We start from the raw sequence: 16,993 nt of genomic DNA, 5'->3' as shown, positions 1-16,993 counted from the left end.
TCTCCACTAGTTGAATGAGGGTAGGGTTTGAACCCTGTTTTAACTTTCTGGAGGTACACAATTGTCTCATCTCCTGAAAAGTTAGGGTATCATATCTAGAGGGTATCTTTTAGGATCTACCCCTCCTGAGAGAGAATCAACGTGATCTCCTCTCAGAGACATGATCTAGTGAGGGTGTGGTGTGTGCACCTACCTACACTAGTTTTACCTACTAAACCTCTCTAGTAGTTGTAGTCAGGGTGTGCTAGGCCCTTCAACCTACAACAACTAAGTTCAGTAGAACTTAAGTATTTATAAGCTATGTTATATGTGCCTTACAAATATCTTTGTGATCTTTCAATTTAATATCTCAAGATTGCAATGGTATTACAACAGCAAGCTCAGATCCCAACCGCTGCTCACCAATGTGAGAAGTTGGCCTGATATATGATGTCACTAGTTCTAGTGTACACCTTGTATCACTCCAAACAACCCTTATGGTGATTGATTGTAAAGTCAACCTTATAGACCAGCTATCCTAGTGGTAGCATGGACAAGAGCAGTCTTAGGCTAAACTCTGTATGGCATGTGAAGCCAGCTGTTATACCATTTGCTACCCCTTGAATACCAAATGAAAGGACACCACAACAGATATTATAAAAAATAGAATGTATTTATTCTAGTCAAAACACCCTCAGCACTCTTTATGAGATTCGAGGTAAGTACAACACAGTCTTAATCAAGCATACATAAGTCACACAGGTAAGTAATACAGTTAGGCCCTAGGGGCCACGCAAACCATATACTAAGTAAGTGGTATAAGAACCACTGTCACGAACACAGGTTAGGCCTAGGCCTAGGGAATTGCTGGGGCTACACTATACTACCAAAGGTTAGGAAGTGGGAGGCCCACGGGATTCAGGTGCAGAGTGGAAACACTCACGCATAATGCGTTAAAGTCGATATAAATAGTAGTATTTAGTAATTAAGAGTTTTAGGACACTTCGGAAGGAACTAGGAGTTAGAGACTTGGAAACTAGACACTTGGATAGTCAATACCCTTGTGAGCACCGGAGTACTCAAGTTACCTAGCCCACGGGCTGCGGGTGCATAGGTGTGAACTTGCATCGCGTTTCGTCGTCGACTCCTATGGATGCCTGAAGAAAGTTGCTGACAGGCAGTCAGTGAAGAGTGTCCGGTGGATTCCAAGGATGGAATCAGGAAGGAGGATACCTGCAAGCAGAGGGGACAGAGTCTAGGTCACCAGCCAGGAGCCGGGAAGGAACCAGGAAGGAACCAGGCGATGTTGTGAAGTTGCAGGTGAAGAGGTGAAGCTTGTCGCAGCAGCCATGGGTACCAGGAGGCGTCGAGGACGACCAGAACCAGGAGGCGAGCTGTCCCACGAAGGCTCTTGCTGTCGGCGGCGTCTATGTCGAGTTAGGACCCAAAAAGCCTTGGCAAGCGTAACCCACGCAGGATGGAGGACTTGCTTCTGTCGCAGACCAGGGAGGTCTGCGGTGCTTCCCTTTCACAGGGGAGCGAGTGCCAGTCTGGAGGAGCCGGACCAGCAAAGCAAAGTTGAAGGTTCGTCGTCACAGAGGTCGCTAGCCAACGGGCCAACAACCGGACAACACGTCGAGCAACTCGGGTGCAGAAGGGCCCCACGCAGAACACCTTAAGTGTGGGGAGCTGATCTTCTTTGCAGATGGTGCTCTGGATTGGGGCTTCTCAATTCCCCAAGCACAGCCTCGAGTAAGCCTCAGAAGTCGCGCTAGTCAGTTACTAGCCACTTTTCCCAAGTCGCCGGTCCCACGTCCCTCGTCGCCTCCAAGGGTCTCAGCTTTGCTGTAGATGTGGATCTGGTTCAGAGGTGTCTGGAAGTCACGGCGCTGGTCAGTCTCTGCAGTCGTCCCTCGTAGGATCAGTCGCAAAGCAAGCAGCGGTCGCTGGATGGTGCCTGGTTGCCCAGGGTGGTCACTCCTTGGCCACAAGGGAGATTCTTCAGTCTTCTTCCGTAGTCGAATGTTGAAGGTCCAGAGTTTCTGTTCAAGATGCAGGTTCAGGATAATCTGATTCTGCAGGGCTCAGCTACCTTCTAATATACTAGGCTAGTGGGCTGGGCTACCTGCAAGGTCCCTCCTATGGGTGGGACCAGGAAGGGGAGTGGCTACACCCCCTTTCCTTTGTCCAGTTTCGTGCCAGAGCTGGGGCTGGAGTGCCCCAGCACCGGTTTGAACAGGACTATGCATGGAGCACCTTGTGTGCCCCAGGCATGTCTCATTCCTTTCAGCCCTCCCTGCCCCAATACACTAAAGTCTGTCTGGGGAGGTGCTAGCACCTCCCCAAGCAGGAAACCTATTGTCCAGGCCTCCCTGGCTGGGAGGGCTCCCAGCTGCAGGAGGTCAGACTCGTGTCTGTGGCAGCAGCATCCATTTTGTGATGCTGAGGCTTTGGTCAGAGTTAAACGGCAAAGTAGGATTTTAACATGTCTCTCCCTCTAGAAGGGAGGAATAAATATCCTCGTCACCAGAAATGGTATGGGGGTATTATTCCAAAGTTTTAGACACCTTACACAACATGTTTTGATAAAGCCAAACCATAGTTACCATAACCGTTTAAGATTATAAGGCACTTTAAGAGTATATGGTAGGCGATATCATAGAACAGCTATAAGGACATGGTTCCGAAAGCTGCAGACAGGCTCAGCTCATGCTAGAGCACCATCTCACATGTTACCAAGCACTCTGCCTCCAGGATTGTTAAGGCCTGCCATAGGAGTGGCTCACAGGTACACATGTGTCTATTTTAAGGGTAGATATAGGTATACTATATCTAAGCAAGGGGTGATTACACGACCGTGCCCCAGCTGAGTGATCAGCCAGTTGTGTCTGATTGGAAGGCCAGGCCAGGGGTGGCATAATACATGCTGCAGCCCCTGGGAGGCCTAGGGTACACCTATGCCCTGGGTACCTAGGGTACACTGTACAGGGTCCAATAAGGTGACCCTTACCAATTGGGTATGTACCTAGGGTACATGGAGTCCATTTTAAAGAGAGAGCAGACAGCCTGAGACCCTGAATGGCAGGATCTCAGGACAACTAAGTCGAAAAACCAGCTAGACACTAGGCAAAAAAAGTTGGGGGTAACCATAGTCAGATATCCAACTTCCTACAATCGTTACCAAAGGTAAGTAACTTGTTCGACAGGGCCAATCATCGCGTTTCTCTCGCCAACCCTCTAGAGGACGACGAGGTCGCCAGGGGAGAGATTCCTCTAAGCGCCAATAGCGGCTTCCTGGCTCTGTCTACTGTTCCTTCACCCCCTGTAACACCAGTGGGGGGCAGGATATCATAGTGCCTCCACAACTGGCAGCTCATCACATCAGATCGGTGGGTCCTCAATATCATCCGATTTTGAGACACACTGGAGTTTCAACACCGTCCACCCTCCAGAGCCCTTCGCGTCACCGAATCCAAACATCTACACCTTCTACGTCTAGAAGCTTACCAACTACTTCTCAAAGGAGCGATAGAGCCAGTACTTCTGTCTCAACGAGGCAAAGGATTCTATTCCTGGTTCTTCCTCGTTCGCAAGACCGTAGAAAAATGGCGCCCAATTTTAGACCTGAGGGAGCACAACACCTATCTCATAAAACTCTTGTTTCGGATGGTATCCCTACAGGACATTTTGCGGCTTCTCAATCCAGGAGATTACATGGCCACTCTGAATCTCGAGGACGCATACTTCCATGTTCCCATCCACCCGGCCCACAGGAGGTTGTTACGCTTTACGGTAGCCAAGAGCCACTTTCAATTCAATTCAAGGTCCTGCCTTTCAGACTCAGATCCGCGCCATGGATATTCACAAAGGTCTTGGCCCCAGTCACAGCGTTTCTCAGAAAACAATCGCTAGAGGTTTTTCCTTATCTAGACGACTGGTTGGTGAAAGCACCTTCTACTCAGGCAGCTTCAAAAGCAGTCGAAAGCTGCATTCAACTTTTCAGTCATCTGGGACTTCAACTCAACAAGGACAAGTCTGTCCTTCCAGGTCGACCAAGTTCCTGGGGGCTATTCTGGAAATGGCTTGTTGCAAAGCTTTTTCATCGGAAAAAAGACAGCAAAGACTGATCACCTCCGCCCGTCGTTTGCAAACAAGACGGTCGGTCTGTTCGCCTATACAAATCTCTTCTGGGATCAATCTCATCTTGCACTCCCTTAATACCGCATTGCAGACTTCGTATGCGCCCGCTCCAAGAGCAATTGGACTTACAGTGGCGCCAAGCAGAAGGCTCTTTCGGCGACAAAGTAATCATCACTCCTCTAAAGAAAGAGGCAGCCAGATGGTGGATGATCAAAGACAATATCTCAAAGGGTCTCACCTTCACAGTCACTCCAGCTCCGTTGATACTTACCACGGACACCTCTCTGGAAGGCTCGGGAGCGGTCTTGCAAGACCTTGAAGTGACGGCCGCTGGCAGCCCGAACAACGTCTTCTCCACATCAACCTACTGGAGCTCAAAGCGATTTGTCTAGCTTTACAGGCTTTCCTTCCAAGGATTCAGAATTCCACCGTCCTGGTCCGTACAGACAACACGACGGCCATGCATTACATGAACGAGCAGGGTGGAAAAAAGTATGGCAACTGTGATGCTGCATGCAGTTTGGGGCAGGGTTAGTGAGTGTGTTGGTGTGGTCAAAGGCGTGGCTGAAATAATACAATATTCTTTAACTGTTTTCGGTCTTTCACCTTCATGTAGCTACATATAAAATAATGCAGAGCTTAAATGAAAATTAAATGCAATTTGTGTTAATCACTGGGAAATACTCTATCGCACATTATGAAACCTCTGTTAGTTAATGCACTGCATACGAGCACCACAGAATTGAATCCTGGTTGGTGTAATGGAGAATAGTGAATTGTGTATGTTTAATGCTACAAGGTCCCAGTCTGTTTCAGAAAACACTGTGAAGATGTAAGTCATTATTTTAAAGTTGCATTGCATACAGTATAGGATGCTACAAAATGTTTCCAAAATAAAGATTTTAGTAATACTCATACTATACGTAGTGTAACACCACTCAAAAAAGAATAAATCTGTCTCACCAGGAAGCTTCACAGGATTCCACCAATTAAAGCCAATACCGGCTTCCAGGCACCCTTTGCACTTGCAGATCAACCAGTTGTGCACATTGTCATTTCTTTCAGGGAAGCAGGCACCTGGCAAAAAGGCTTATTTAGGTGTCTGCCACTACCTCTGGTTCACAGCACTAGAGACTCCCTGCTTTACACTTTAGCTGGAACATTTCAACCATCATAATTAACCGTTCTGGGACAGTTTTCTTTTCACAAAATGTTGGGGAACTGTTTCCCTAAAATGTCAAATGTAGGGGGTCATTGGGTCCCTAAGAACCGCTCCAAATTCGACCACTGGAGTAAATTCCAGGCTTTATCGGTACAACCGCCCTACACCACGTGGTGCTGATGACTCGGGTTGAGGGTCTTCTTACCGAAAGTTATGACTTCTTTCCATGTTAGGCAATCCATCACTTTCTTAGCTATCTTAGCCCCGCCTCACCTTTCTAAAGTGGAGGAGAGGCTGCATTGGTTGGCCCTCAAAAGAGCTTTACGATTTTACCTTGATCGTACCAATGGCCATTGAATGGATGATGAGCTTTTTGTGGAGTTCTCCAGAGCAAAGAAAGTAAAGGCTGTGCAGATAGACTCTGTTGAGGTAGATCATCTTCTGCATTAAGATCTGCTACGTACTGGCCTAGAAGCAGCCTCCAGAACAACTGAGAGCCCATTCCTCTAGGGCTAAGTGTGCTACCACTACTTTGGTATGGAGAGTGTTTGTCCTTGACATGTTTAGACTGCGACGTGAGCATCCATGCACACGTTCACAAAGCTCTACTGCCCAGCCAAGCAGGTCTGATGGAAAGGGCATTTTGTTGGTTTAATCCTGCTGGATTTTTTGGTCCAAGCCTACTCCACATTTTCTCCACTTTTGGCAGTGGCGGCTGGTAATTTTAGCAGGGAAGAGGCATGTGAGCTACACACACTCACATATACGATGACTCACACCTATGCATTCACCAACACGCGCACATCCCCACACACCCATTCACAACACTTATTCACAACAAATTCATACATGCTCGCAGGCACCAAACATTCAAAAACCTAAAACTTACCTGCGCTCCAGCTACTGGAGAGAGAAGCCCTAGTGGCCCCAAGATGGTTGGGACTGCTGCCTCTTCTCATTGACTGACCTTAGGTCACCCAATGAGAAGCGACTGCAGTCCCTCACTTGTCACAGAGTGGGGTGGAGTAAGGGAGACTGCTTACCCCACCCCACTTTGTTTTGTGACAAGGTGCCACTGATTGGCACTTTGCCCTGGGTACTTGAAAGCTTAAAACAGAAGTGCCCTGGTTTGAGTCAATTGGTGATGCTCACCCTTGTCACAAAGGGGAGGGCCTTGAGGCACTTTTGCTAGGCAGAGGCGGTCACTCCCACAGGGCTGTTAAAATCTCAACCTGCCAAACTTCGTCTCAGACTGCCAGGTGCCTTCACATTTAGCGCATATCTATCTCCTGGCTGCTTGACCTGAACAAGAAGAGTGTCTGTCCGCTCAGCCTGACAGACACTCTTGTCGGGAAAAAGGTGAGGAGTCATTGTCTCTCCGAACAGGCTGCGACTGCCCTTCGGGAAGTACTGCTTTAGTATCTATTCTAAAGGTGAGGAATCTGCAGCTAGAAGTATCCATCAGAAGAACAAGTAATTTACTCTTGGTAACGTTCTTTCTGGGAGATACTCTAACTGCAGATCCCTCACTGACTTCCCTCCTTGTTCCATCGAGTGGAAATTAGAGATCTGCTCACTGGTACCAACAATATTTTGTGCTTCGTGTCGGAGGGTGTGGAAGGAGCAAAGCGGGAAACTGATGTCAGCGCAGGGATAGTACTCATATGTGGCTCTGCTCTGTCCCCTCTAGGGCGGAACAAAGCCAACACAGAGTCGCACAGCACCACCTAGCAGTGCGGGGTGTTAGGGGCACTATTATGAATCCATTCTGGCTCTGTGGAATTTTCTAGAGGTGAGGAGTCTGCAATTATATTATCCGCCAAAATGAACATTACCGAAGGTAAGTCTTCTTCCTGACAGTGCTCTCCTGCCGTATAATCAAAGCGAATAGATGCACAGCTTCTTCACTTTGCATGTGCATTATTACTTCAAACCTCTTCAACTCTGATCTGTCTGGGTCTTTCTGAGTTTTGATTCTTTTAACTCGGATTTGATCCCTCTGTTACCTGTAAACTCCCCTCCAAAGTTTGTTTTGGTCGCCCCTTGACAAGCAGTGTGTAAGTGTCTTTTGAGCTTCTTGGATTTGTGGTTTGCATTCCCATTGCGTATACATTTTCATAGCTTCCCATTAGTCAACATTCGGAACAGTTCCATCCTTCTCCTTAAAGCAGCTGCATATAACACATCTGTTGTCCTCCCCAATCACTTGTCTTGCACTGCGTGCCCTGTCAAGAACCAGTTGGGACCCCTGTAAAACATTCTATCCCGATGGTATATCTGTAGCAGGAACAACTGGAGTATTCAAGCTTTCCAGATCTTTTCTGTAGCCTGGTATACACTTCATACACAAGTGAATAGAATTGCAACAGCGGGGGCAATTTTGAACCCTTCAAACGTTTTCAATGTCGAGGTGTGCAAGCGAATCCCCAAGTATTCATTTTATTACACATTTGGAGACCCATGGCGGTCTGGACCTTGCCTATGCACCACTCTTCTAGACCCTTTCTCCAATAACAGATCCCCCTTTTACCTCCATGCACAAAGCGACATGATGGCCAAACACATTATGGACTTTTTTTATGGTGTACTAAGGTTTATCTGTCCTATTTTAGCTATAGTCCTGGAGATTTCAAAAACTTTCGTAACTGAGGTGCTGCTACATCAAATTGCTTATTATTTATTATCTACAATACAATTGCATGTTTTTTTGCAGTATATTTCCTCAAATAGCTAAGTCCATAGGGATAGGGCTACAAATGTTTATGGTTATCGTACAGCATTAGTTATCTGGATGTCTTTTTATGTCACGTGATTGAGATAAGCATGAGTTAAAGCATGAATTGAAGTTCCTGACCCGCATATGACTGCCTCACCACCAGTTGAAACATACTGAAATGTGAGGCTCGCAAAAGTGGGGTTGTGAACAAATCCATAATTTTTGATAGAATTTTGCAAAATGTTGCTCAAATTTCACAAAATTCTAGCATGAAATATAGTTTTCTAGAGTCTCACATTACTTTTTGCTTAGGGGAATACGTGGCATAAAAATAGTTGTCCAAGGTACGAGTAGGAGACTTGGTTCGAGGACATAATGTCTCTTGCTGAGACATTCTAAGTAGAACCCAGTGACCCGTAGCTGAAATATGTGCAAATTTACGTAGTGTGAAATTTCAAGAAATAATTTTTAATCCATGATGAATTGCTCCTGTTTAGATAACAGTTCGCCCTATGCTACAGTGAGATGTTCAATAATTTTTGGGGTGGGTTTCTTCCACTTTGGCACACGCTGCACTCCCCTGCCGCTGTCTGGTGCTTTGTCTTCCCACAGCTGGAGTACCCTCTGGGGAGGTCTTAACTTACTTTCTTGCAACCTTCTAAGGCTTAACGGATAGGGCACAGTCTGGGGTACCGTGCCGTCAAGGCACAGGAGAAACCTCTCCTCCATATTTCAAAAGCGCCTTCTTTAATATGGCGAGATTGTTCATGGCTTCCTTGTGCTTGCTGTAGAAGAGCCTGTCTATCCCAATCTTTCAAGATAAAAAACATCATCTGCAGCCCACACACAGGATCTCTGGTCTGCTTGAGCTCCCTGGTGTGTTAGGACGCCTGGACTTCAGTTGCACCAGAAAGCGGACCACTTTCTGTGTGTCCGGATCAGTGCTTTAAATGGGCCGGTACTGTCCTTTTTAGGTCTCGCCTGGCGACAGAAGCGCATGCGCTGCCCTCGCTATGCGAGTGCCTTTTGTAATCAATTCTCCCAAACGCTTGCATGCACGCGTCTGCATGGACAAACATGGCTGCTCTTGCCATTTGTCCACAGCAAACATCATGCGCGTGTCCGTAGGGACTGTGGACAGTCCGATGCCATTTTGTTGTCCTAGGAAGTAAAATGCCACTTGCGTATACTCTGCTAAGCGAAACAAAGGTCTCTTACAATTGGATTAAGACATAATATCACAATTTTGGTAATACAAATTGGAAAGTAATAATATATCAATGAAATATTTAATGAATAGATAAATTGAACGGAGAAATTTCCAAAAAGAGTGAGTGAGCAAACCGTGACAGGGTAGAGGGAAATCGGCCGATTTCCTTACCACAGGCAAGTGACTTAAAAAGGTGACTTTTCAATAAGCGAGCATGTGAACCAACAGAAAGTCACAATTTATTTAACATCTCATACTCCACATTTTGATACACATTTGCCTGTGTTAAGGCGATCGCTTTTACTTTCACGGCCGCTTTTATTTATTTATTTTTTTACAATCGCGGTCACTTTCGCGATCGCTTTCACTGCTGCTTGTTCTTTATTCTTGGGGCCCCCTTTTTCAGCTACATAGGGCTCTCTTGTCTCCCCAACATGATTGAAACGGGACCAGAAGCTTAGTTTTCATTCAAGGCAGCGACAGCCAATCCAAAAGATTTGTTTTGGGTTCCAGCAATCAGCGAGCAGCTCGAGACGCCCCTCAGACTCTGCTTAAGTGTATGAGGCAAGGAAAATCCTTTCAGCTCTGCATTGGCTAGAAGGCTCAAGCGAGTGTTCCAATAAGATTTAATGCAGTTTTAGCATCCAAGTATGAACTATAATTTTGTTAGGGAACCTAACCGAGTCTGCGGAGAGATGCCACCTTGCTCTTCCCAGGAGATCATAACTGGCCCAGCAGGTTCCCCAGCATTGCCAACCTTTTCATGACATTGTTTTGTCTGCGGGTTTTTTGTTTTTCCTGGAAATACTGCGCGGCTACACTTTACAACCCGACCACTGCAAGGAGAGCGGACCCCTCATGCACACAGACAGGGGGAGCTATGTAATGATATACGCGTGATTCAATGCAACATGTGTGCGTTGCCCTATACCACTTTGGTTCAAACACTGAACTTGCTGGTGCTATTTCAGTGAACGAGGGGAAAGATATAGGCTAGAATGTTAAATGGGATGCCTTGACAGCAGTGGCATAGGGCATTTTATATCTCCAGCAACAAGACCTCAAAAAGAAAGGAAATTAAAGCACTCCCATTTTGAAGCTCAGTTAAGAGTACTATCCGAGCGCGGACCCTATGGTGCATTGACTGCCACTGGACGAGGACGTGTAGTGATTCAAGAGACACGTGTGCGGCCACTAGCACCCGAAGTTACTCTGCGAGGAAGTTCACTGGCCGCGGTTCGCGCCTTTATTGTTACCTGTATTTCAAGTGAGCTTTTATTCAGCTGTTCTATAGCGGCTAGCGGTTATAGACTGTTTATGATATACACAATGTCTATACTTCATAATCATTTAGATTCGTTTTCACACGCTGCATTGACCTTTAAAACATTCTAGGAATGCAGGTAGTGTCATTTTGTCTTGCCAGTTATGGAGTTCACACAATAGTGATTGGGTTTTCTGTTGATTAGAGGAAGTCATGTGATTCAGTCGCTTGATTGTACAGATGTTGCAACAGTAAGTGTGAGGGCAATTGGCCCAATTGTATATAACACATGCATTAGACACACTACTAACACATGCATGGTTTGGCATTTTGACTCCCGGCGGGCTGGTATAGTACTGCTTGCCTATACAGCTTTTCAGTTTTTTCATGTATTAATTTTTTAGATTGAAAGGTACTGGTACTAATTATCTGCACTTAGTTTGGTTTATAATCCCTAAACTTTTTAAAGAGAATTTCATGAGATTTTTAATTGGTCTATAGGGAGCAGAACCATCCATCTATGCTCTCTTATCACTATATTAATAATGATCACTTAGGAAGGAGTGGTGCATAGGAAACTCACTGTGTGTGGTGGAGTTCTGTAGAGGAATGAATTTGCGTCTATGAGGGCAAGCATTAAAAATGCAATAGGTCTCGCCTTTTATTAAGTTAAAGCCATTTGCTTTGCTATACAATACCATTGACAAAGCAAATGGCTAACTTAATCGAAGGCGAGACCTATTGCATTTTCAATGCTTGTTATTTTGAGAGGGAGAGTACCAGCACTTCTTGAGAGATGTGATACTTTTACTTGAAGAGTACCGTCACTTCTTGAGAGAAATGTAAGACTTTTAATTGGAGAGTACCTGCACTTCTTAGTAACAAGCAGGTACTTTGCTACAGAGTACCTGCACTTTTATTTTCCCATTTCAATCATGTCTGGATGGTGGGGTCCTGCCGGCAGTACAGCTGGCTAGTGCAGGGGGTGGTGTGTGCTGGACTTCTGAAGGCTCACAGTGTGCTTCTTCCCTTCCAGATGGTGGGCGTCTCTGACGACGTGAATGAATATGCCATGGCACTGAAGGATACTGAGGAGAAGATCATCCGATGCCCCAAAAACGTAAGAGCCCTGTTATCATCCAATCACAAACGAGAGAAATCTCCCTGATACTAAAAACTCACTCTGTGGCAGGTGTCGAGCACCATTCATTCTCAGTGTAAGGAAAGCGAGCATTGGCAAGCCATTAGGTTCGGCTTCTGTATAGTGTACGCACACAGAGACACACAACCTAAAAGAACATTCCCAGATAAATCACACACACACACACACACACACACAGAGACAACAGACCTCCAGGCACCTGTGTGCACAGACAAACAGATATAGAGACATCTCCACGCATACACCAACAAATCATCACATGCCTGTGCACAAAGATATTTAGGCACCCATACAGGAATTGTCAACAACGTACAGGCACCGACTGAGAAGCACCAACTGACATTGATGCACCTGCACCTAGACCCACCAACAGACATTCATCCATTAATTCATGTACACTGATAATAGACGTACAGGGACAAATATAGATCCTCAAATCCAAACCAGGTGCATACACATACACAGACAATACGCTTATAGATGCACACTATTACTGACAAAAAACAAACATACACTGAACTGATATACAGGTGGTAAATGTGGATATAAACCAACTGAAAGAAGGGTGGCTGGATAAATAGCTGGATGGATAGATAGATGGATGGCTGAATGGATCAATCAATGTTTGAACAGATGTATGGATGGACAAATGAACTGACAGTTGCGTGGCACACAGTTGCTGGATGCATAATAGATTCTGAGGAGATGCAGACTTAATTGTTAGACTCGCTGTAGAGAAAATCACATAAATACTTGAGAAATAAGTCAATTTTCAACACTCAGTCCTTGGCCTACACTTGGATAAATCACTCCTGCAGGTGCAGAGGCGCCCATAAACTCTGATCAACAAACGTACAGGCAGCAATGTACAAAGAGTAACATTTACACAGTAAACAATGTACACAGCAAGTGCGCATTGGTATAAGTAGAAGCACACAAAATTCACACACTGACACAGACAACAAATCCATGCCCACATGTATAGACTGAAAGATGAGGGTGGACGAACAGCAGCATTCAATGCAGGTAGCACACCTACAGCAACCAATGCACCCTTGCAAACAGACATCCGTGCACACAGACATCCATACATGTATCTAGACACACAGACCAACAGCTTTGGGGTGTTCGTGCACAGAGACCAAGAGACATTCAAATACCTATCCATATGCAGGCAACCATGCACAGATTGAGCTGTCATCAACAGGACCTACTTTATATGTAAATGAGTTAGCGAGCACATGTTAATGAAACATTTTCTATATTTGAAAATTGCAGACTTTTTGTTTTTTGCATTGTTGCTTGTCAAAACAAGGTTTTTGGGTCACCTATTTACGCAGTAATTAAATTCCTCTTGATAATTTTAAACTCGAGCAAAGTGAGGACATTGAAGCACTTTTTCTCGGCTTATTGTGTACACAGAAGATGCTCACAGTAGACAAATGATTAAAACTTATGGCCTTACATATTTAAAAGGCTGTCTAAAACGGTGACCCTTGCCTTCAGCGTGGTTCCAGCCTTCGTACCCTCTCTTGGTCCTCAACGTTTAAAATGGGGCACTCCTGCTTGTTCCCTGCTGTTAAAAAGAATCTCTTTATAAAATACTTCGTCTTAAGCAATAAAGAACACAATTTGTGTTAGAAGAAATAATACCCCACAGAAAAAATATTCTAATAGCATTCCTTTGTTCCCAAAATACCATAGCACACTGAATGATACTGGCGGGAATATTGCCTCTGAAATAATATGGCACCCTGTCAACACGCTCTTCCGGGTATAACAGAAGGGAGAACGCCCACTGAAACAACATCTCAGGAACAAATTACGCCCAATAGTGCAGTCGTGCGCATAATTCAGAAACCCACTATTGAATACTGGCCAGTGTCATTTTTTTTTTTTTAAAACATATTTTAATTGAGCGATTGCACAGATGGTACAGGACCCTGACTATCAGGGTCAACAACAGCATGACATTGCAGTATATCGTCGTAGCAATCTATTTGTGCATTTAGCAAGGATACATATCGAACAATAACAACCCCCCCCTAACTCCCCCTGCCCCTGTGTCGCACCCTGCCCATGGACTCCCTACCCTCGCCCCACGACCCGGCTGCCACATCTTGCCGTAAGAAGAGGAATTCCCCTGTCGTCCCCTCCTACCTGGCACCCCTTCTTCCCGACTAGCCTCCCTAGGCCTTCCACTAATTAATCCACCTCTTCCACTGGTGGCTCCAGCCACAGTCCCCGGTAATCCGCCCATCTTTTCCATATTTTATAGTGCTTGCGTGGACACCCTCGGGCCACAAATATAGGCTGTTCCAGCCCCATACAGAAATCTAGGCCGTTCTTCCATGCTGCAATCGATGGGGCTCTAGGCGCCTTCCACGCCCTGGCAAAATCTCTTTTCGCCAGCGTAAGGCCTAGCCGCAGTAGGTGCTGCTTGTATATATTGCCCCCAACGCCCTCCATAACATGAAGCAATGCCAGGCGTGGCGTGCGCGGAATCATCCACCCCAGCACTTCAGCTAGACAAGAGATCACCCCCTTCCAGAAGCGGTCCAGTGCTGGGCAGTGCCAAATAGTATGTATAAATGTTCCGTCCTCCTGACCACACCGCAGACAGTCCGGAGCAGCAACCAAACCCGCTCGGAACAGCCTGGCCCGGGTAAAATATACTCTATGCAGATATTTAAATTGTATGAGGCGCAGTCGTATCGCTATAGCTGCCTCCCTTGGGGGCCAGTGTCATTTTAAGGATTTATGAGGCCCAGGGCAAGACATATTTTGCAGCCTCCTGTTCATAACAACGTTGAATGTTATTAGCCATTATTTGCTCATTGAAGACCGCGTGATAACAAACACACTTTCAAAAGGGGGTTACACAAAACAGCTGAAAGTCTCTCTCCGGGGCCCCAAAAATCGTTCGGATTACACTAGGCAAGGAGTAGAGATCAAAGAGAGGCAGAGTTATAGAATTAGAAGCAAGCTAGAGCGAGAGAAGGTTTACTTTCCTAGGGGATCCCATGGAAGATGGTATCTTTGGGCAATTGTCCCCATTACTTAAAACGTCTCAGATACTGGCTACAAAACACCCTACCTGTAAGAATTTTCTCCTAGATATTGTGCTAGAGAGAATTTTGCTCTCAGAAAAATATTTAAAGGAATAGCATCCCTTACAAATACATTTTGTTCTAGCATCCCCATGGTTGGGGGTTTAATTGTTTAATTCTTTGTTCCACCTGTCCTTCAAGGACATTGTCTCCCGGGCTGCCTGCCCATCTAGTGATCAGTTGTCTGACACTAAGCAGGTTCCACACACAGGCAATCGAGAATGTGAGAGTACTTTAAGCGTGCAGACCCTTCGAAAAGTTGTGGAGAACCCTACCGGTCTATAAAAACAAGCATTTGCAATGCAATAGGTCTCGCATTTGCGAGTGTTGAGCTATTGGCATTGTAAATGACAATGCCTTTTAGTTATGTGTTAAGAAAACCCTCAAAGTGCGTGGTTACGCACCGCTACTTGCAGGCTTTTAGAACACATAAACAAAAGGCATTGTTATTTACAATGTCAATAGCTCTTTTATGTAATATTGTTGAAGCTGCTCTATGAATGTTCACATATTTCAATCAAATAGCTTTATTTCGATAACAGGTATCTTAAAAGCATTAGCAATCTTACATTCTTTGATAAAAAACAATACAAGTTATCAAAAAGCATCAATTAATAATGAAAGTCCGCTTGATTCATTAAATTCATTGCATTCACATTTTCTAAAAGATAACAGGAGTAGACTAAATGGTAAAAAAAATTAAAACATTGTTAAAATAAGTTCATTCAAACCTTCTTTCACATGATAGATACAGTTTTTTGGTTTTTACTTTTGGAAGGAAAAGGGCTATAATATAAAGTGACAGTGCAATATATACTTATGCAAATCAAGACTAAGAATGTCATAAAAGCATAATAATTCATTAGGGTACTCCGCGCAGGGATTTGAACCTTACTATCCAGGCACAACCGAGATACTTTGCCACGCCACAGGCAAAAAGGGTACGTGCATCTGATTTTAAAATGCGTAAGGCAGTGTGATGTTCATATGTACCCAATTGTCTGCAAATAGGCTTAAGCCATCTCGTTCTAGCACTCTTATAGGCAGGGCAGGCAAACATAAGATGAGCTATACTCTCGGTCGGTGCTTTGCAACAGGGGCACCCCGCTGATGTCTGAAGTGGGGCGCTCCATTTTGCAGTTAGCTCTCGAACCGGGAGTGAATCTACCCTGAACTGTATTTAAAATGCTCTATGTCGTGGTGTCTGGATAAAATCTAGGTATGGTTCAAGGAGAATATGCTGCTTATGAAGGTAAAATTCTTCCATGAGTCTTCCTGCTCTTTGGTTACTAAGCTCCTGGGCATTGGCCCAGGCCCAATAGGAGCTTTTGAGATCAGCCTTGCTAGGTGGAGGTTGCGTATCCCATGACTCCTTGAGCCCGAGTGCAAAGAGGGTTTTTTAAGATTTAGCACCCAGCTAATTCTTTGATTACCATCTAAGGCCATTACTTCAGTGAGCGCGGAGGCATAGCTGGTAAGCCCAGGAGTCCGGAGCAAACGGGCCCAAAATAGCAATGGCCGTAGCCTGGCTACATCTTTAAAAGAATGCCTACCCATATCGCTCATTAGTGGTATCTGAAAGAAACACGTTAGTTAGATTCCTCACCTTAGAATATCCCCAGGCGTCAGACTGGATCCGGAAGATTTTTCGTCAGCAATACCCCTTGCGCGTCGCTAGGCGTCGTCTGCGGCTCCGCGTCCGTCGTCGGCGTCGTGCGCCGGAATGACGTCGTCGGAGTACTTAGACGCCGCCCTCGCGCGCTGACGTTAGTTCTTCTTTTTTCCGCGCCAGTAAGCGCAGATCCGGGAGAGCTGCCCCTTTAGTCAATTTTTGACTAACTTTTTTGACTCTTTTTGGTCAATTCTCGACTCTGGTGCCGGTAGGATGCCTGGTTTCAAGGCCTGCGACGACTGCCACCGACTGATGTCGGTGACCGATCATCACCGCCGGTGCCTGTACTGCTTGGGCCTCGACCACGACGCGGCGTCTTACTCCGATTGTATGGCCCTGACCTCGAAAGCTAGGCGGGAGCGGTCCCGCAAGCTTCTCGAGCTTCGCCACTCGGCTCAGCGTCGCTCTCGATCCCGGTCCAGGAGGAGGTCCAAGGATCAGTCGCGGAGCCGCACTCGACATCGTCACTCGTCTGGCTCAAAGTCTTCGGGTAAGTCGAGGCACTCCAAAAAGTCCAAGAAGCGACACCGCTCTTCGGACTCCCCTCGCCGGTCGCGCGACTCGGCCAAGGGTCCGGG

At 45.8% G+C, this 16,993-nt stretch overlaps 1 protein-coding gene across 2 annotated transcripts in view; it reads left to right on the top strand.

Annotated features, from left to right (window-relative positions):
* The window catches only part of RNF123 (ring finger protein 123), a 1,761,234-nt gene that overhangs the window by 731,270 nt on the left and 1,012,971 nt on the right, over positions 1–16,993 (top strand). For both annotated transcript variants that reach the window (XM_085625036.1, XM_085625035.1), the window contains exon 25: positions 11,508–11,591. In XM_085625036.1, coding sequence (XP_085481162.1) covers positions 11,508–11,591 — 84 coding nt within the window. The remainder of the gene's footprint in view (positions 1–11,507; positions 11,592–16,993) is intronic.

Source organism: Triturus cristatus, chromosome 9 (assembly GCF_964204655.1).
Source record: "Triturus cristatus chromosome 9, aTriCri1.1, whole genome shotgun sequence".
NCBI classification, from domain to species: Eukaryota; Metazoa; Chordata; class Amphibia; order Caudata; family Salamandridae; genus Triturus; species Triturus cristatus.
The sequence above is the reverse complement of the archived record's forward strand: the minus strand, read 5'-3'. Positions and strand labels throughout refer to the sequence as shown.